The sequence below is a fragment of the Leptonychotes weddellii genome, chromosome 11 (genome assembly GCF_054177405.1).
Source record: "Leptonychotes weddellii isolate Sample4059 chromosome 11, ASM5417740v2, whole genome shotgun sequence".
Lineage (NCBI taxonomy): Eukaryota > Metazoa > Chordata > Mammalia > Carnivora > Phocidae > Leptonychotes > Leptonychotes weddellii.
In genome coordinates this window covers 38,822,284-38,843,337 of record NC_138379.1, presented here as the reverse complement: position 1 = coordinate 38,843,337, position 21,054 = coordinate 38,822,284, and the positions used below count along the sequence as shown (strand labels likewise).

The 21,054-nt window shown below is 50.6% G+C and overlaps 1 protein-coding gene across 15 annotated transcripts in view; it reads left to right on the top strand.

Annotated features, from left to right (window-relative positions):
• Positions 1-21,054, top strand: part of BMAL1 (basic helix-loop-helix ARNT like 1) — a 99,074-nt gene that overhangs the window by 50,543 nt on the left and 27,477 nt on the right. For 4 of the 15 annotated variants that reach the window (XM_081798561.1, XM_081798554.1, XM_081798559.1 and 1 more), the window contains 5 exons: positions 14,504-14,632; positions 17,390-17,514; positions 18,395-18,547; positions 19,118-19,138; positions 20,861-20,899. In XM_081798561.1, coding sequence (XP_081654687.1) covers positions 18,408-18,547; positions 19,118-19,138; positions 20,861-20,899 — 200 coding nt within the window. In that variant the 5' untranslated portion in view covers positions 14,504-14,632; positions 17,390-17,514; positions 18,395-18,407. The other 11 variants (XM_081798558.1, XM_081798560.1, XM_081798563.1 and 8 more) reach the window with 7 other exon arrangements.

Genomic DNA, 21,054 nt, shown 5'->3' with positions numbered 1-21,054 from the left:
GGGAGGAGGCAGAGGGAGTGAGAGAAACCTTTATGAGGAAGGATGGACTGTGGAAGCTTCTGGAAAAGTCACCTCTTGGCAGTGCTGGAGGCCAGTGGTTTTAGAGGATGTGAGTAGGCCTGGAGGGGGGTGCCCGGGGCCTAAATTAAGGCTGTAGCAGTCAGCATGGAGAGGGGCAAGTGGGGAGGAGAGCTTACAGGGAGGAAGCAGCAGTGGGGGTTAGCTGCAGACAGACAGCCAACCAGAGGGTGAAGGACAGCCACGGGCTGGGACAGGAACCCACTAGGCAGAGGAGGTTCGTGGTGGGGAGAGAGGAATGAGGGCCTTCCCGGCAGATCCAGCGAATTGGGGGCCTGAGTTACTCAGGCTGGGGCCTGTGGAGTATTGAGAACCTTCTCTCTGAAAGGAGATGTTCTCTGTCTTCCTGCCCTATAAGTTCCTAACTGCTCCAGACAGTGGTTCTCAAAAATATTTGCAGGCGGGCACCTGGGTGGCTCAGTTGGTTAAGCAACTGCCTTCGGCTCAGGTCATGATCCTGGAGTCCTGGGATCGAGTCCCACATCGGGCTCCCGGCTCGGCGGGGAGCCTGCTTCTCCCTCTGACCCTCCTCCCTCTCATGCTCTCTGTCTCTCATTCTCTCTCTCGCAAATAAATAAAATCTTAAAAAAAAAAAATTAAGAATTGGAAGTCAGTACATAGGATGTCTCTGGTGTCATCTCCATAAATTGTTTTTCCTTAATCTTTTGATACCTCCAGCTGCTGATCTGCTTTTGAGTCCTCAGAGCTGGGCACCTATGAATGAGCAGTTAACAGTTAGTTGTACAGGAGATACCTGAGAAATAGCTGATGAGCTTTAGTCTCAGAATCTTGTATTTTTTTCTTGCATTTGTGTCGTAGTTTTTATACAGTCTGATAATTTTTCAATGACAAAATGTTTTCTACTTTTTGAAATTTTTCCATTTTTGTAGTTTATAAAGGTGATAACATTCATGATGGAGGATACTTCCCGAATCAGTTTTCAGGGAGCAGATTAGCCCCTTCCTCTCTCTTGTTCCCTGCTCCTGGCCGTCTCCCCATGTCCCAGCATCTCCTCCTGTGTGCAGCTCAGCCCAGGAGACCAAGGACACCCAGGCCAAGGGATTGTGTCAGTAAAAGTTTCGGTGGTAAAGAACATTGAAACCTTGCCAGAGAGATGGCTGGGAAGCTGCCTGTGGAGCTGGCCAATCTGATGACTTTGTACTGTGTGCCCCAAATAACAGTGGCTTTAGTAATTGATGCTGTCTTTAAATTCTCCAAAGTAAGAAAATGTTGATAGTTTGTTGCCACAGCTCTGTCATCTCACACTTGCCGGGAATCACTTTGCTAGGCACCCAGCAGGTGTTCAGGAAACACTGTTGAGTTTCATGGAGCCATTGCTGGTCATGGCCACCAAGCCTCCCTGCTCCATGGTGTTCTGAGACAATGAAGTGAAAGTCCTGAAGGTTGTGTGCACGAAGACAGTCCGAAGTCCCTCCTCCTTCCTTCGGGCTGATGGGCCACACCCTGGCTATCAGCACTTACTTGCTCGTTATCGGAGTGATAGAATGGTCCTGTGGGAAGGGGCGTCAGGGGTCACTGCCCCTGGCCACTCTCCTGGGCAGGAAAACCGCATGTGTACTGTTCAGGACAGGAAGGCAGGCCCCTGACCCCCTCAGGAACCCGCGCACCAGGCATCCTGCTCCCCCTTTGTGGACATGTCTGCCTGTTCGAAAATCCTTCTTTATTCTAATCCAAAGCTGCCTCTTGGCTCTGTTTCCCCACTGACCTAGGTCAGCCCTTTGTAGCAATATGGAACAAAGGCCCGCGGGTGTGGCATGGTTCCACTTTTGAAGTTTGGAAGTAGTGCTCATGGACCCCTTCCCCTCACTCCCCTCCCGCCCTTTATCGCCCTTGCAGGGTTTATGTTCTGCAGGGCTCTCAGCTGTTCTTTCTGTGACGGGACAGTCAGTATTCATTTCAGCCATAGGCAACCCTGAGTGCTCACCTTGGGTCAGGCACGGTTCTAAGCTCTTACATGAATGTCTCTATTACTGCCTACAACCACTCTGTGAGGTGGCTACTGTCAATATCCTCATTTTACTCATGGGGAAACTGAGGAACAGAGGTCCGATCCTGTCCAGAGCCGCACCAGTAAGCAGCAGGGCAGAGGTGGGGACCCAGGCGGTCTGGCGCTTGCGCTCCTGGCTGAGGGGCTATTCTGTCTCGCACCCCGAGCGCTCACAGTGAGCTCGTGGCACACGAGACTGGGGCTGGCCCTACTTTGACTTTTTTGCAAGAAATCATTTGACTGGAGCCCCAGTCGGACCCTGTTCTGTGAAACCTCCTCAGAGATTGTGTGCACACAGCGGACGACCGGGCAGAGACCTGTGCACTGTCATGAACAAATGGGTTCATCCGAACTCTGCCAGGCCCCATGGGGTGCATTCAGATCAGTGTGACAAATAGGGGCTGTGTGCATTTGCTTTTCCTGAACATGAAGTCTGATGCAATGGGTTCCTTGTTCAAAGTGCTTAGTCACGGTTTTGTGGCCAGAAAGCAGAGGGAGAAAGGTGCCTAAGGACTATCAGATGGGATCCCCTCTTCAAGCACCTGATCCAGTGTTCAGTCCCACAGGACAGCCCCGGCAGTTATGGAGCGGAGGGACATGATGCCCACCTGCCCGCCAAAGCTGGATGGTAGGTGCCAAATACACATTTTTCTGAAATGCATAAGTCAGGAGGGGTTTTTAAATGTGCAGGAGAGAGGGAGGGGGTCAGGGCCGGTCTGGCCTGGGCTGGAGGGCTGGCCCTGCCCCTGACCAGCTGTGTAACAAGCTGCCGGCCACTTGTGGTCTTGGTTTCCTCTTCTGGAAGGTGGAAATAACACTATCTTCTCAGAGGGATGATCTGGAGGGTAATTAAGCAGAGGCAGACATGCCATGAAGCTGTAGTGACTGTTCTGGAGTGTTCCCCACACCTGACACCTCAAAGTTTGGTGACCAAGCCCTCGCTCACTGTCTGGCCTTCGCTGCATTTGTGGTGTGGGCTCCAGCCCCTTGGCTGCCTGCCACCTTGTGGAGTGTGAAACGGACTGAGGAGGCATGGGCCTTCCGGGGCAGGAAAAGTCCCTGCGGTCACACTGGTTGTCCTGGCCTGACCCCTGGCAGGTCAGGCCAGGCTCCCGCAGGAGGCTATGACTTCATCAAGAGTCTGCTTCCTGTGCTCAGGTACCGCTGGGTCCAGGCCACACACTGGCTGAACTCGAAGGGCCAAGAAACTGGAATTGAACCATCTTTCTTTTTGCTCATTGCTTTTCAGACAGCCTGCACCCCAGTTACAATTTCCTAAAGATTGAAGTAGCAAAGTGAGGGACCTGGTCCCCAAGGTGTGGGCCCAGACACCTGGAGGGAGAGCAACTTAAAGTAATAGAAAAAGGACTGGACAAAATCAAATTCTGTTGTTACTAAAAATGGGGCCCTGAGCAAGGACCTAACCTCCCTGAAATGTGGTGTCTGTATCTGAAAATTGGGGATGGTAATAGAACTAACCCCTGAGGTTAGGAGGATTAGACGAGATACCGTGGGAGCCTAACAAAAGGCACCTAGCACAATGTCTAGCAATTAATAAATATGAATATTAGAATAATTTCCTTTCTCCTCCCCTGTCTGCCCCTTCTCCTTATCTAGTCCTGACTGCTATTGGTTTCCTATATGGCTTTGGGTAAATATCTTAACCTCTCTTTGCCCCTTCTCTTTGTAGAAAAGATAGAGTTGAATCAGCTACTGGTTCTGAATAGGTACGTAGCGCCCCCTATAGGACATCTTGGGAATGTGTAGGGCGATTTGACTGTCCCGGTAATGCGGGACAGGGCTGTCTGGGGAGAAGCAGATTTGCTAGATGCAACCCATGGAGAACAAAAGATTGTCCAACTTCCTACACAACCTCCTAAAGTTCAGTGGGCATTCATGTAGGTGGAACTCTGTTTACAAGTATCTGAGCCTGGAATCTGACTCCACTTTAAGCATAAACACACATAATTTTTGCATGTTTTTAATATATACTGAATTTTCCAGGAACACAACTACCAAGCATCTGAAGTTTACCTGTTCATTATAAATAGGACTTCATTACATCTTTCATCATGTCTTCTAGAGTAGCTGTACCCAACATTTGCATATTGACTCTGGATGTAGTATATTTTAACGAACTTTCCTTTCTTCTTTGTATTTTAGTTAGGGTATTGTGTTGATTTTTTTGAAATTATAAGTGCTGGTAGGTTATACTATTTACAAATTTCAAGAGAGTGAAAAGAATGTCAAAAATATTTGTATTGAATCTTTGAAAGTATGAGAGAGGGTGTGTGCACGCACACATGCACGTGTATGTATTGGCTTATAAATTAGCCGGAGAAACCTTAGAATGAACCTGAAATTAAAAGAAACAGGTTCTTTGAACAAGTTGAAGGGGGACTTAGACAAATATAGGGAGACAAAGGGAGACTGAGACAAACTTAGACAAATGGGTTAAATATATATACATACATATTTTTTTTAATTTTAGAAAGGACAAGTAACACTAAAGGAAACCAGAGAGGTATGCAACAAAGGAATGGGGTCAGAATATCCAACATGGCTCCTCTGAGCCTAGGATTTATGTGATCATAGTAAATATAAAAGCCGAATATTCATCTACCCCAAATAATTATGTAACTTTGTTGGCTGAATGGGAGGGTAGGTTCCTATGTGCGCCTATAATGACAGATATAATGGAAGAGAGGTGCCTTTTCTTCTCCCATGGTGAGAAGTGGGTAAATCCTGGTTGAGACTGGAACATCACTGAGTGGTACCATAAGCTGTTGTTCAGAAATGTGGAGGTGCTTTCCGTAACTGGTTGCCTCTGGAAATGGGTGGGGGAACGGGCAGGAGAACCTGGGGACAGGTATTTTTCCAGTAGCCTTGTAGAACTTTATGAGTCTTTAAACTAGCCCCTGGGGGAAAAAAAACTTTAATAAAAAATAAAAATTGAATTTAAAAAAGTGGTTTCATTTCTCTTAAAATGTCCTTTTACATAAGAATATGTAATGGAAGTCAGAATTTTTAATAGCATCCTTTGTCAGAGAAATAAGGAATTTTGATGTTTCCCCTGTCCCTTTTAGAAAATATGTAATCTTAAAGAGTCTGAAACATGGTTTTCATCATCTTCATCTTTGCCGTTTCTGGTTTTTTTTTTTCACCACTCCCACCTGCACATACTTTTTTTTTTTCAACATCCATTTGCAGATTTTTAGAGAAAGGAGAACCAGCCAGCCTCCCTGCCCTTTACCATGTTGTTTTATGGCCTCTGCCTGCACGAATTAATTGTGTGAATTTTGTGAATTATCTCTTCTATTCTTTAGTTTTCCACTGAGGTGTTTGTCTTTTTATTGGTTCATAGGAGGTTTTATTTTTGTTTTGTTTAATTAAGAAAGGATAATAGTCCTTCCCCGTCACAGAGCTTTCGAGTCAGACTGACCTGGGTGTGAATCCTGGCTTTCTCACTCATGAGCTCAGAATTTCAGGCAATTTATTTAAGTCTCTGAGAATGAGTTACTTCTTTGAAAACTACATGAACCAACACTGACTGGCACAAAATCCAAGCCCAGTGTGTGGTTTCTGCTGCCACAGCTTTTGCATTTTTACTTTTCTTGTGATCCTTGCACTGAATATTTTCTCAAAAAAAGTACCTCAAGAACTCATGCTTTTTCAGATCCTTGGACAATTACCACTCCCTTGCTGTAACCAAAGCTCAGAAAAATGAAACTGAAATCACTGAAATAATTGTTTTATTCCTCGCGTAGGAATGAAAGAAAACAAGTTGATTCCGTTTGAGCTAAAAGAGGAACTTGCAGGGTCATTCCTGGGGTCAGGAAACGCTCAGAACAACATCTGAGATCTGGGGCACTGGAGGAAGGCCTTGAGCTTCATCGCAAGATTAAATCGTCTTCCTCAAACTGTGCTCGCCAGGACGGGCAAGTGCATTTCAGAAAGGTTTCCAGTTGTGAGTTGAAACAGAAAGGACGATCTGTTAGGCACACGGCCATTCCCCCAGCACTCTGGTCGATTCTGTCCTTGCTACACGTTTTGACATCCTGGCTTGTAGGAGGGAGTTGGGAGGGGCACACGCCGGCCCCGCACTACTTCTCCTACTTGGGACGGAGCTTTTGCTTTTCTCTGCAGAGTTCCTGAAGACACCAAAGCATGTGGGGGGGGCCCAGCTCTCGAGTTGGGCACATGGGGGTTGGGTCCCTGTTCCCCCTCCTGGCTGTGTGATCTCAGACAAGTGGCTGTACCTCTCTGAGCCTCAGTGCCGTCTTATACACGATGTTGATAATAATGCCTTTCCCAAAAGGTCATGAGCTAGCACCATCCTCAGCATGATTGACACTCAGTAGCTGGGAGGTAGTCTCCGCCCCAGATGGGTGGACAGCGGGGACACAGTGCTCAGCCCTGCAGTCTGTGCTGTAACTTAGACGTCTTGTGTGCCTCTCACTTAGCAGCTCCCCGACCAACAGCTCCTGGCTGCTAGGTGGACAGCAAGAGGGCCCTCTTCCTCCAGCTATCCCACAGGGCATGCAGCCTGGCAAGTGGAGCTCAGGTTGGACGTCTACCCCCAGTGGCCCGCATAGCTGGGGGCCTGTGTGCAGTTGATGGACTGGCTGTTGCCCCTCGTGCCATAAAAAATCAGGAAGTCTGGTTAGCTGTTCCTCCAGAATCTGCCAGGAATTGACAGCAACTCACATGCATATATGTGCAGGTCCTCTCACACATGCACATGCACACACGCTCTCTCACATGCATGTGCAAGCTCACATGCAGGCAGGTGTGCACACTCAACATGTGCTTTTGCACACACATGCTGCCCCACTGCCCCCACATGCGCCTGCACACACAGGTCCCCCTCCCCACAATCTTTTCTCAACCTGCAGCCAGGCTGAGCCCCAGGTGGGAGCCTGTCACCCCCCATTCCTCTCAGAGTCAAAGCCAAGGCCCTTACAGGGGCCTGCCAGGCACCATGTGGTCTGTGCCCACCCTGGTCCAGGGCGGGTCCTCTGACACCCCCTCGGCTCCCTCTCCTCCTTTGTGCCAGCTCTTCCTGGCCTGGAGTGCTCCTCCCTCCACGCCTCACCTCCTCAGATCCTGACCACCTCCATCTCCAGAGCTCCTCCTGCCCCGACTCTGAGCTCTCTCCCCAGCACTCACTACCTCCCAGCGTCGTTTACTCATTCGGCTCCTTTGCTTGCCTTCCTCACCAGAATGTATACCAGATGAGGAGAAGGACCTTTGTGTCTTCACCGCAGTCCTGTTGTGGAGAACAGTGCCTGGCACTTGGATGCCCTCAGCAAATATTTGTTGAAAGAGTAATGAATGATTGTGGACCCACACACTAACAGTGTCTTCATTATTACAACATTGTCCTCGATTGAAATTTGACTGCCACATGCAATCTGTGGTGGAAATTTACTCAAATTCTCAACTCTTTCCCGGTACAAACGACCTGGCATATATGGTTGCTCAGGAAATTGCCTTGGATGGGTTGCGTTAGGGCCTTGGGCCCGTGGTGACCATCTGGGGCCTCCGTACCTGTCAGCAAGACCTATGGTAGGTGGGTCGTAAGGGGGACATCGACCTCCCTGTCCCCCAACACTTCTGGGGTGTCGCTATTTCACCCCAGAGCCCCCGGGCAGCCCCGCCCTGGGCAGTAGCTGTCGGCTGTGGTGTCCATCTCTGTAGGGAAAGCACTGTGCTGTGCTTTCTCCATCTCACCTTCCTGGGCAGCTTCAAAGTTTTGTTATTATCACCCATTGACTTCAGTTTCTCGTGATCCAATTCCCAGCTTTCTGTAGGAGGAGCTATTTCTCTGTATTTTGGTTTCATTCAAGTAAAACGAAGGGGTTGGACTTGAAATAACGCTCAGCTTTCCAACTGTCATGAGTCCTCAGTGCTTCCTGCTCAAAATGCTGGCCTCTGGGGCTGTTCTGCGGCCCCCCTCCCCACCCCAGCCCCAGGACCCTCTCTCCAGCCTTTCCCCAGCCCCCCTCACGGGCTCCCTCGCGGTCCCCAGAGCCCACTGTCCTGGATCCCCTCAATGTTAAGCTCCTTTATGTCCACTGCTAGCACTCCACCACCAAGCCCACATCCTCTGTCTGCTCTTAGCATTTCTGAGCTCCTTCATTTCAAAATTTCTCTTCTGAGTTTGCTTTCTTTGACATCAGAGCTTACCTTTCCACAGCCTTCTACCCCTCCTTTTCTCACCAGCGTGAGGTCATCCATCTCAATAAGCACAGTTAACCTGACGAGCATTCTAAGTGTTTTTCAGATACGGAGCTCATTCAGTCTGTGAGGAGGCATCCTCCTCCTCTTATAGGTGAGAAACTGCAGCTCCCAGAGGTCAGGGAACTGGCCCAGGACACACACCCCATAGGTGGCAGAACTGGGATTTGAACCCGGGTTGTCTGGCTCCAGAGGCCCTGCCCTCGCTTTTCATGTGCCCATCATTTTCCCCTTTTGTCCACAGCCCGCCTGCCCCCTGTAGGGGGAGAGCCACAGCCCCGCTCCTGCTTGCAGAGGTGCTGGGGGCCTCACAGGCCTGGCCCGCCGGCTCTGGATAAACGCCCCTCGATCTTCTTCCCATTGTCTCTCAACCTTGCCCTCATTCTCGAAGAAGGCATGGATCCCTTTTCTTCTCTGAGTCTCAGCCCTCCTTGGGCCCATGCCTGCAGCCTGTCCTAGCCTGCCTCCATCCGCAGCCCGAACCTGAGACTCAAAGCGCCTTCTAGGCCATCCCAACCTTGACTCTGCTCTGCCTCACCCCAGTATCTTGCAGTTGACTATGAAATAACAGCAGCGCATCCTTTTGTTTCCTTTAGAACAAGATGCAGATGTTTTCCAGAACTTTCTTCAACTTCAGGCAGTAAGTCTTTTGGTGGACTGTGTTCTTCCCCTGAGTCTTTAGGGCCAGGCTCTCTTATTCTGTACATTAAAAAAAAGAAGAAATGTTCTCCTTCCGATACCTCAGTAATAGACTTGGCAAAGGTGTAAGACAGTGTCTCTTTTACATTCATGCAACCAACATTTACCAAGCACTGTGCTAGGGTTAGGTGCATGCTCTGTGCCGTGACTCTTGATGACATCTCTGAGTCCCTCTAACAGCCCTCAGTAGCCCCCGGAGACTGGAATTCTGTAGACTCTCCTCCATCGATGGTATCGGCGACCTCTCCCACAAGAACCAGCCTTGTTTTCATTCACAAAGTACCGCAGGATTTACAGATCCTGCCCCCGTGAGGCCCTCTGAGCTGGCCCTCCCAGCCGAGTGCTTCCAAATGCAGCCTCCTTGCTTTGTGTTTGATTTCAGGATTTCCAAGCCTCTAGAGCTGCCAGGAGGACCGGGTACACAAGGACCCCGAACAGGGGTCCCCGGGGCCCCTGCCAGCCACTGCAAATGCTGCTCTCCTGGCTCCGAACGGACTCCCCACCACCCGGTCCACCAGGCAGACATCCACTTCAAGCCCCACCGCCTCCCGCGCGCTTTCTCCTCCCCTTACCCCCACCACGCACACACCAGCTTATCCATAAGCTCATGCTTTTCTCCCCCACGCTGCTCCCGTACCTTGCTTATGCTTCACAGCCAAGAAGGGCCCTCCTTCCTCGAGACGCTTGACTGCCACCTGCTGGGGATTTGTCAGAATGGCTCCGCAAATCTCTGCCATTTAGCAAAAGCCGAGGCGCATCCTGTGCGAGGCGCCGCTCGCGCCACTGTAAGCACGGCCCTGCCTGTGGCAGTGAGCATGCGGTCACGTCTGGATTTAGACCCTGTCTCTCCAGCTAGGTGGAGGGGATCTTGAACACTAGGCCTGCGGATACCTCCCTGTGTCCCCAGTGCCCCAGGGGTCAGAGAAACGCTTGCTGAATGATCCCGATGCAAACACCTGTTACCCTAGGCACAGGGCATCTGGTTTCCCTGGGTGAACATTCTCTAAATGCATCTGTTGCAAAGCAAGGCAGCTGAACTCCCCACAGGCAGCCGGAGTAACCATGGCGGGCCAAGGTGGACTTGCCGAGGAGACAGAGCCCCTCTAGCCTCTTGCCTCTGCTCAAAGACCACCACCAGCTGAACAGACCAGAGCAACTCCTCATCCATGCCCTCAGGAAACCTGGAGCCGGGCACCAGGAGAATATGGAGGGGAGGCCAAGGGCCACCTGCCATGGCTCTCGGGGCCGGGGAGGGAGAGTACTTCCGGAACACATCTGTGCCCAGGGCCAGCCCCTGAAGGTTGTGGGATGCAGCGATGGCCACCCAGGGGCCCTTACTGGGGAGTTTGGGGCTGGAGGGAAGCAGATCAGTAAGCAGACAGCTAGTAGACAGGGTAATCAAGGATGCCCACTCACGAGCCTCCATATTTTCCAAGCCGTGCCCTTTTATTAAGCTACATCATCAAAAGCCACTGCCCCAGTGACATCCTGGGGCTTCAAAAGCTGGCACACCTGAGGGGAGGGGCAAGAGGTCCCATTTCACTGAGGTCCCATTTTAAAAGGGGAAGCACTCCATTCTTTCACAGGGTTGGTTTCCCCAGAGCCATTCGGCAGCACGTCGCTCAGGTCCCATTGAGAGAGCCTCCCTGCTCGGTCTGTCCCCGTGAAGTGATAGGATACGCTTCCCAGCGTGTGTGAGGGCTGAACATTTCCTTCTCCGCCCTGCGTGCCAGGAAGCCCAGAGATAACGTGTTGGTTCAGGTTCTGTGGCTCTCCTGAACTAGGATTGCTTTTTTCTTCTTTCCCCTCATGCCTTCCCCCAGGAAGGCTTGTTTTGGGGGGACATTATATTTTACTTTGTGGGGGTGGTCTTGGAGGCAGGACCGGCAGTGGTGTGGTAGTCAGAGGAACCAGCATGGGGCCAGACACACCTGGGTTGCAGTCCCCACTTGCTGGCTGGGTCATCTTGAGCAAGATAGCTTTGCCTCCTCAATCCTTACGTGGAAAACTGGGATGATGAGCACAATTAAGGGATGGGTTATCGTGAAGCTAAAACGAGTCCGGCGGGAACACCTCTGTCCCCTTTCCCTCCTCCCAGATCAGGGGCTCCATCTGTGGTTCCTTCATCCCGTCTGTGCGTCCTTCATCCTGCCTGTGTCGGTCAGCTTAGGATGAGGGATAGATTCGGCCAGAGCCACTAGGTGACCGACTAGCCTGGTTTGTCTGGGACAAAGGGGTTTTCTGGGAGGCAGGACTTCCAGTGCTAAAGTGGGAAGTTCTGGGGCAGACAGAAGAGTCGGTCACCCTAGAACACACACCATCACCATCTCAGTAGCTGACAGGAGCAAAGGTTTATTTCTTCCTTGTGCTGCTATCCATCCGGGACCTCGGCAAAAGGAGGAGCATCTATCCAGGAAATTGCCAGTCTCGGCACAGACAAAGGAACTCGTGCTAAAGTTTTGTTCAAGAGTCGGGGCTGTCCCTTCCACTCACATTCATCAGTCCAAGCCAGTCACGTGGCCGGGCCTGAGCCTGGGGCGTTCTGCAGGCTGTCCTTGCGGGGAGGGGCAGCTAAGAGTGTGAACCGCAATGCAATCTACACGCCCCCTCCCCTTCTTGTAGCACTTTGGGGTGCTGGGGCAGGGAGGAGGGAAAGCAGAGAGAGATGCCCGTCTGCGATCGGTGGTCTTCTGGGTGGTCATCCTGTAGATGACATGTGTGGGTTTCTCAGGGGCTGTTCAGCCTCACCCCGCTCTGCTCAGAGGAGCAGCTGTGTCTGCTGTTGGTGCCTAATAGTGGTTGACACCCTCACCCGCCAAGGTGTCCCTGCAGGGGAGCCGGGGCTGGGATGTCTCTTCTAGCCCCTGTGCTCCTCTGTGTGGAGCCCCTGAGATTCTTCTCCCTGAGCTCCAAGGAGAATGAGGGGACTGAGGGGGGACCAGGGGATCCACCAAGTTCTCCCCAAGCACACTGCACAAGTCCCTTCGTGCCTCTCTTCCTCTGACATCCAGGGAGCCTCCCCCCGCCCCCGCTTTGGAAGTCTTTAGCTCAGAAGTGGGCACGCATGTGGCCCCTGATTCCAGAACCACAGGCCAGGCTCTCCCCAGAGTGTCTTCACTCTGTGTCACTTGGATGGCAGCACCAAGGCTGGCCCTGAGCTCCCCTGGGCAAGGACCCCTCTCCCAGTTACCTGTGGTCCCTTGGAGCCCCCTCCCTGGGCTCAGTTCTCTCTTGGAAATAGCACAGAAAGAGAGTTGGTTTTTTTTCTTTTGTTGTTTCATTCATTGTCTTACATCTAAGAACACCTTCTTGGAGAGAAAACAGTTTTCCAGAAATACTTGTCACAGCTGATTCAACTTCCTTACTTGGTCTAAGCATATAAGAAAGGCCTTCTGATTTTTTTTTAAAGATTTTACTTATTTATTTGAGAGTGAGCAAGAGGGAGAGCACAAGTGGGGGGAGGGGAAGAGGGAGAGCAGACTGCCCAAGAGCAGGGAGCCCAAAACCAGTCAAGGCCTTCTGAATTTTATTTTGCAAAATATAATGCCAAAGTTTATGCTAGCATTCATTATTTCTATAAAGTAAATTTGAGTACTGGAGCAATGAGTCCAGATAAGAAATTTCATATGGAGTTTGGTACTGAGAAGGTTCATCTAAGTTTCAGAGAAGTGGGGGAAAGTGAGTGAGGTGTGGTACTGGGAGCCCCCCAGTAGTGAGATCACGGGGCGGAGGGGCCACAGGTGTGAGGAGAAGGGCCCGAGCAGCACGGGCAGAGCCAGGGGGCTTCTCTGAGCAGGTGCTCCCTGAGAGCACTTGAAAGGAAAGCAGGAGTTCACCAGGTGGGTCAAGGGAGCCGCGCCTGCAAAACAGCGTGGGCCCAATTGAGGCCACGTGCTCTTGAGAACTTAAGTATTCCGGTGGCCTAGAGCTTTGGGCATCAGATGGGCAGAGCAGGGCAAGACAGGACAAGAAGCGGGCGAGCAAGCAAGCCCATTGTGGAGTTTTGCTGTTTCCTGGCAGGGCGTTTCTGGAAGGCTCGGAGCAGAGCAGTAAAGCCACTGAAGTGTTTTAAACAAGGGGGTGTCTTCTCTGTGACCGGGGCATGGAGGGGCGAGTGTAGGGAGGAGAGCAGCCTGGATGGAGGCAGTGGCCAGGGGACAGAGGGGAGCAGCTAGGGCCGCCCATCAGAGGGCTAGTGGGGTGGGGGGAGGAGAGGGTGCCCACATGGGTCCCGGATTGCTCATCTGGGGACTGGAGAAGAGCATGGGACCTGGGTGGGGAATCAGACCGAGGCGAAAGGGCATATGGTAAATGCTCGGGCAGCACTGCCCTGGGGACCTGGTGTCCGGGGGCTGCTCCACGGAGGCTTAGGGCCTGGAAGCCCAAGATCCCGTCGTGCTGTTTGCACGCGTCCAGACTGGCTCCCAGAGTCAGACGGCGAGGGTGTATGAATCGGACAGCAAAGAGGAGTAAGTTGGGAGGACAAGAGCAGCCCTATTCCTGGACATTCATTTGAAGACCTCTGCCACGATCAAGCCCCAGGTAATCGGAGGGCTGCAAGAAGTAGCCAGCGGAAGGTGCAAGCCCAGGAGTTTCACTTCAGAAAGGTCAGGAAAGGCCCATTCACAGCCTGAGTCTTGCCGTCTCAAGACGGAGCCAGGAGGGGGTAGGAGGGCGGGCGCAGCCCCCGTGGAGCCAGTTCCTCGGAGAGAGGCAGGGACCACAGGGCGGAGCGGAGACTCCCTGCCCCTCCAGCAGGAGAAGGCAGGGCCACAGGCCGTTTGCTAACTCGACGCCTTCTCACCACGGACTCCCCTTCGCTTTGGGTGCCCGCACTGCTTGAGCTTCCCGGACACGTCTTTAAGCGTCTTGCCTTGCTTCCAGTGGTCTTAGAGATGGGCCTGTGCCCATGTGTCTGGCCTACTGCTTCCTGGACGCCCGCTTGCCCTGGTCGCTGGTTGTCTGCCGTCGGCCGGGCGCGCGGCTGTCCTTGGCCGTGATGCGGCTTCTGGAGCCCCTGCGCCCTCCCGCCGCGTGACCTTGGCGAGTGTCCTCCTTGAGTCTCTCTCTGCCTCTGTCTTCTCATCCAGACAGTGAAAAAAAACAGAGTATCTACCTCAGAATTATTTTCAGGCCTCAATAAGTGGGTCTACATAACACCGTCAGAACGGTGCCTGACGCCAAGCACACGAGAAATGTTCGCTAGTAATTGTATTGCCTGACCCAGGAGGAGAAATGAAAAGTCCCATTATCTTTCTCGTAAGGCCGCATCCAAGAATCCATGTTTAATCATTTCAAAAGCATTGTTTGTCCTAGAAGAGCTCTCCTGCCAGATTGCTTCATGTGTTCGCAGTTTGGCTGAGCAGGCGGCTGGAGGCTGCCCGCTGGGCCTCTCCCCTCGCTGTCGGGGGCTTGTTCCATGTACCCCCTCCACAAGTGACCTGTGTGGGTTTTCTTTTCTTGTGGGCCCCACTGTAGGTTTCTGGAAGAAGTTGACTGCCTGAAAGGAAACGACAAAACATGAAAATCGCTTTGAGGTGACCCATAAGTCCAGTGGCCCCTTGCTCCTCCCAAGGTGGATCTGAGCTTTAAGAACTGTAATTTCAGGTAATAAAATCGCACCCCCAGCCCCCACCTGCTATCATTGGCAGCTTCCATGGTATTTCTTTCAGGAAATGTGGTTTCTCCCTGCAGCCCAAAACTTGGGGGAGAGTCCACCTCATGCAACAGTCTAGCTGTTCATAAAGAGGAAGTGGGGGCCAGAGGTGGCCCCCCCATGTCTGCCAGGCGGCCCAGAGGCTCGCCAAGACCCTGAAGGGAGGACTCTGTACTCCTCCCTCATCTACTTCTCCTCATGTCCGTGATAATGATAACTTCTAGCAACTGCCCATCAGGGCGTTTGATATGATTAAATGACTATAAAATACTTCTCAAAGAGTAATTGGAATAACTAGGAAATTTCTGAAAATGAAAAGTCCTAAGAGGAAAAGGTTTTGTTCTACCTAATAGTAGAATATATTATGAGGCCACTATAACAAATAGTATGGTACTGGATTGGAAGTCACTAGATCAAAGGAACAGAATAGGAAGTCTAGAAATAGACAATAAATCAATAAGGGTGGCATTCCAAATGATTGGTGAAGGCATGTCTGGTCTAGTAAATGGTGTTGGCACAGTTATCTATCCACTGGAGGGAAAGAAGTCTCCAACCTTAGGTAGTATACCAAAAGTAATTTCCAAATGGATTAAGTGCCAAATAAATAAAATTATAAAAATATTAGTAAAGAGGATATTTCTATTTTGGGGTGAAAAAGCTTTTTTTTTTTTTTTTAAACACGTCACTTTCAGTATCACATACAAATACTGTAAGCCAAGCTAAAAGGTAAAAAGGGGGTGGGTATTTATGACATCTGTGACAAACAAGGAATAAATATTCCTAATGTTCAAACTTATTTATTCATTCAACATCTATTTATTGAGTACTTACTATATGCTAGAAAGTGTTGTAGGCTACTAGGGTGCAAGTAGTAAAACAAAATCCCTGCTCTTCTGATGCTGATAGTCTAATGGAGAGGAAGCTGGTAAATAAAGAAGTTGATTATTGATAGGGGCCATGGAAAAAAATGAAGCAGGGTAGGGGGGGTTGCAGTATATGGATATTCAGGGAAGCTTCACTGCAGAAATGACCTTTGGGAAGAAATATGAAGGAGAAAGGAGAGAAGTGGTTAAATTTGGATGTCTTTGCAAATGTTGAGCTGATGGGATTTTCTGACAGATTGGGTGCAGGTTGTAAAAGGAAGCAAGAAGTCAGGATGACTTCTAGGTTTGGGGCCTGAGCATGCAGAAGTACCACTTACTGATGTGAGCATCACTAAGGGGCTTGGCTTGGGGAGAACCAGGGGTTTGGTTTGATGTTTCAGTTAGGTCTCTATTGTATATTCAAAGGGAGACCTCAGGGAAATGGTCCTCTAAGTTTGGAATTCAGAAGCGGTCCAGGCTGGGGGTATAAGTTTGGGAGTTCTCAGAGCCTAGATCATATTGGAAGCAGTGAAGCTAGACCGATCTCTTAGGGAGTGGCTGTAGACAGAGGAAGTCTGAGGACATCTACAGGACTCTCATGTGGAGGTGAGGGAGGGGGAGGAACCCACAGAAGAGACCAGCATGGAAAGAGTGGCCACCGAGATAGAAGGGGACAATGAGAAGATGGCATCTCCAAAGCCAAGAGACAGGAGGGACAGATCAGATCTAGCAGATGTCGGAATGGGGCAAGTAGGGAGGGAATGGAGAACCAGCCACTGGATTTAGCAATGAGGAGCTCACCGGGGAATCTAATAGGGGCTGTTCTGTTGGAATGATGAGAACAAAAGCCCGATTTGAGTTGGCTTATACTGAGTAAGAGGAAAAGCATTGGAAACAGAGAAATGGGGTACTGACTAGAAGGGAATGGAGTTCAAAAAAATATGTGGTTTTTCCCCAAAATGAGAGTTGTTTGTATCCAAACGAGAGTGATCCAGTAGGGTGGGGAAAGTGGATGGTGCAGGATGAGCGGCAGGGAGAGAATTGCGGGGTGATGGTCTTCAGAAGTGAGAGACGATGGAGTGCCCATCCATTGGGGGTGGCAGCGGTCGGGGGGGAGGGGTCCTAACCAGCAGCGTCTGGGTGGGCCAGTGGATGTGCTTCCTTTACTCAGTGGGGTAGAGAGCCAAGTATCTGCTGAGAGTGAGGATGGGGAGCTGTCGGAGGCTTGCAGAGAAGAGAGAGGGTGTGATGTTCTTGGTCGCAGAGCGGGGGAACAAACAGCAGGGGGTTGAGGATCACTGGGCAGAGCTGGCTGGTGTTGGAGGTGTGAAAGGTCGTGGATGGAAAGTGAGAGCGGCCAGTTCATTGTGTGCTTCCCCCCCCAGGCTCAGGTGCACAGGTGAACATGAGTTAGGAGTCCCATCCATACTGAAGAAAATATGGTAGGAAGGACATGAGTGGGCACAAAGGAAACCAGAGAAATGCCTATAAACATAGGGACAGCATCCGTAATCATTTAAAAATGCAAGTAAAAACCAATGGGGTTTTGTGCTTTCCTTCAGATTGACAGGAGCTCTTGTTGGGAATATAAATTATTGGAGCTTTTTGGCAGCACACTGTTCCAGAACGTACCAAGACATACCATGTGTGTTCCCTTTTGTCCTGCTTTTAGACATTATAGACTGAGCGATAATAGCTCCAGGGCCTGGAGTTAAAGCACAAAGATGCTCCCTCCGGCAGTGGTTGTGAAAGTGAAAAGTTAGCCTACACCCAACCCTGGTGCACTCATCTGTGGGCGGAACCGTAATCAGGAAACTGAGCTCACAGTCCCCTCTTGCTTTGCAGATGAAGAAACTTGAGCCCAGAGAGAGGGAGTGACAGCCCCAGCCACGTGGTGTGGAGCTGGGACCCCGTCTGTGGGCAGTGCGCGGCCCTCTTCAACTTGGTTTGGAGTCGGAGTCCCTTGCAAGGTACTTGGCAGCCTCTTTTTTTGGGCCGGCTGACTCCACGCTTATAAAACATAAATTCTCAAAATGTGTTGCAAATTGGTCTACAATGTCTTTATGTCCTGATGCAGGTTTTCCTGGCAGGGGATGCTGGGCGCAAAGGCTAGTCAGGGAAGGCAGGACAGACTTTGCCTGGCCCACTGATAGACAGGGACCATATTTTCCTGGCTCCCGGGAGGGACCCACGGTCTGAGGATATTTTCTGCTTTCCTATGACTTTTACAAAAGTCATAACAAAAACACAAAGATAACCAGTAAATCATACTTATTTTATGGACTGGAAGTAAATAAAATTAGAACTGTCAGAGAATATCTGGTCCCCTCCGTGGGAGGAGCACTGGGCTCTAAGTCTTAGAGCCTTGGGTTCTGGAATTGTTCTTGCATGCCCTGGTACGGGGACCCAGGAGAAGCTATCCACTTGCTCTGAACTTTGGATCTTCATCAGAAATACGAGCAGGGGGCGCCTGGGTGGCTCGGTCGGTTAAGCGTCTGCCTTCGGCTCAGGTCATGTGGGATCGAGCCCCACATCGGGCTCCCTGCTCAGCGGGGTGTCTGCTTCTCCTTCTCCCTCTGCTGCTCCCCTTGCTTGTGCTTGCTCTCTCTCTCTCTCTCTGTCAAATAAAATCTTAATGCAGGTTAACCTCATATTTTTTTTTTTAATCTATGCTAACTCCTAAAGCACGTCCACTGCTCTCTCTGTCCCGCCGCGCCCCTGATCCAGTTGGCCCTGGGGGAGCTGTGTTAGTGCAGTAGACCAGTACCCCGACCCTCCGCGGGACCACCCTGGCCCTCCACCGCAGTAGAAAGAGCATGTAGAAATCACCTTTGTGCCTCCTTGTACCAGTTCCAGACCTCCAATGGCTGACCAGAGAATGGACATTTCTTCGACAATCAGTGACTTCATGTCCCCGGGCCCCACCGACCTGCTCTCCAGCCCCCTTGGCACAGGCGGCATGGATTGCAACCGCAAGCGGAAAGGCAGCTCTACCGACTACCAGTAAGGCCTTCCGGGCTCCTCTTCCCCTGGCTACTCTTGGTGTCCGTTCCCTGCACATTGAGGGGCCAACTGCTGTTCCTCCTGGAAGAAGGGGTCCTCTTTGTGGAAAGGGATGGAAATGAAAGATCCAAGTCTAGGTGGCCCCGCAGTGGGGTTTGTTTTTGTTTTTGTTTTGTTTTGTTTTTGCTTTTATCTTCCCCCTAGATTGCAAGCAGGAGGGAGCCTCCAGCCCTGCTGAGGCACCCCATCCCCCCTCCCCTCCCCAAACTGTTCCACATCAAGGGAAAAGGAAGAGCCTTAAAGCCAAGGTCTGCCTTTCACCCTTTTCTTTTGACCTCCTTGGCTCCCTTGAGCAAGATGGCTAAGCCCCTGGATGTAATCTCCGTGGTTTCAAAGAGGACTTTGCCTGAGGCGCTCTCTGAGGAAGACCTCAGTTGCTTAATTATGTTTGTGGAAGGAGTGAGTACAGGTCATCTCCGAAAGTTCTATAGGAACATTGGTGTTGCCCTGAAACATTATTCAAATTAGTATGTACCTGTTTTATTAAATAGTATTTTTGTTTCTTTTTAGACTTGATGACTTTTCTTTTGAGTAAGTAAATTTGTACACTTACAGTCAACTCTTTATCTGTACAAACGCCCAGGGAATAGACTGCCGCATAGAACATTCAAAGGCACGTTTTGTTTTGTTGAGGCAACTGCGTGGAATCTTCTCTCCATGTCCACTTAAGAGGTTTTCTCTTGTTTAATGAGGGAAAAATCTCCAAGGAGGTATCTCCCCCACAGCAGATGTCCTCTCTGCTGAAGTTCACAGGTCGAATTTGGGGAGCACAGTGGCTGAAGGTCAGATGCCCACTAGGAGATGCTATGATTAATATGTAAGTGATCCCAGATGATTGAGCAAGCCAACGCCCAGGGGATGGAAAGTGGGTGTGAGGCCTGAGAGGGTTCTTCTGGAGCAGCCCCTCCCCAACAGGGAGGCCAGGAGATGTTTTCCACGGACCACTTGTCTTGGGCGGACGGAGTCACTGGTGCCTTCTAAGACCTCTGCTATCTAAACCTGTGGTTTCCAACCTTGTCCCCACCCAAGAGCTCCAGGTTTCCCTCATGGACCCCGTTTACAAATCTTCTATGATTCGTGGAGACCCTATTAAGCACCCCTCATCCCTTTCCCTGTCATTTCATTGTGCTAAATGTGTCTGATCGGTCAGGCGGAACTCTCTTCACCTGGGATGATTATCCTGGCCTCAGTGACCAGATACAAGCCAAGACAAAAAGGGAGGGAGAGTTTTGGTTTTCCCCTGTGGCCTGAATCCTGTCTTCTGTGCTTTAGGACTAGCTAGACAGGCTCTCTGCCTGTGACGCAGTCAAGGGCTCCTGGTTGGGAACCCCTGTTCTAGAATGCCCACGCTGTGATTCAGTGCTCCTGAGAAGAGTTGTTTTTGCCCTTGAGACTACATTGTGTGAAAGGCCGTATGCCTCTGTTCTTACAGGATAAAAGAGAAAGACAGGCCCAGGTGCCAGGGAGTGCCCTCCTGGTGATAAGCTTAGGGGCTGGAGAAGGGTGTGAGCTGACCCCAGGGGGATTTGGAACTCCTTCCTTGGAGGATTTTAGTTTGTTTTCTACTAAACCGTGAGGTGCCATGAAACTTGGATCTCTGGAGTCTGTAAAAGGGGGGTAGATCCCTGCTGTGACCCCAGGATCCTCTGCGGCCAACCAGGGCTCCATGCCCCTCAGCCCCACTCGTGCCCTGTCTCCCAGTTCCTCGGGCCTCGGGGGTTCCCACCTGGCTGAGAACCAGAACATTGTGTATCCGTGTCTTTGAAAAGCTGCCTCAGGGCTCTGCTCAGTGCTGCTTTGTGGGTTCTTTGGTCTCCCCTCCTCACTTTACCCCCCCACCAAATATATATGTATGCACACGTATATTTGAGGCTTGGTATGTTTTACAAATGAATAAACTCCATTTATCCAGAATGATGAGGGGAATGAGGTATTATAGTTATTTGGATACTCTGATTAAGAATTTCCGTAAATGCTCTGTATTCCTGATTTCCAAAATAATGGCGTAAAATATGTTAACAGCATGCTCTATTGATGACCGTATGTAACTTTTGTTTGGTCATCTCGAAAACCGGTCCTAGTTGCATGGTAGGGGCAAGCTGTGTTTGACTAGTCTGCGTCAATCAGCAATACTGTGGATATTTGAACTTTCTGATTAGTTGGTTTCTGGATAAATGAGAGCCTTCCATGTTGTAAGAAGCAGCTTTGTATGTCTTTATTGACAGATACTCGTGTTCTCTCTTGTTTTTTTAGAGAAAGCATGGACACAGACAAAGACGACCCTCACGGAAGGTACCATGAACCTAGTCGTGACCTTCCTCCTGCTGTTTTCCTTGCATAATTACATGTTCTGTTACTTGGTGCAGGTCCTACCTGTGTCCTTGATTGGGGATAACCAAGGAGGCTGGGAGCCTGGGAGCTCTGGATGCTCTCCCCTGGCCCCAGCC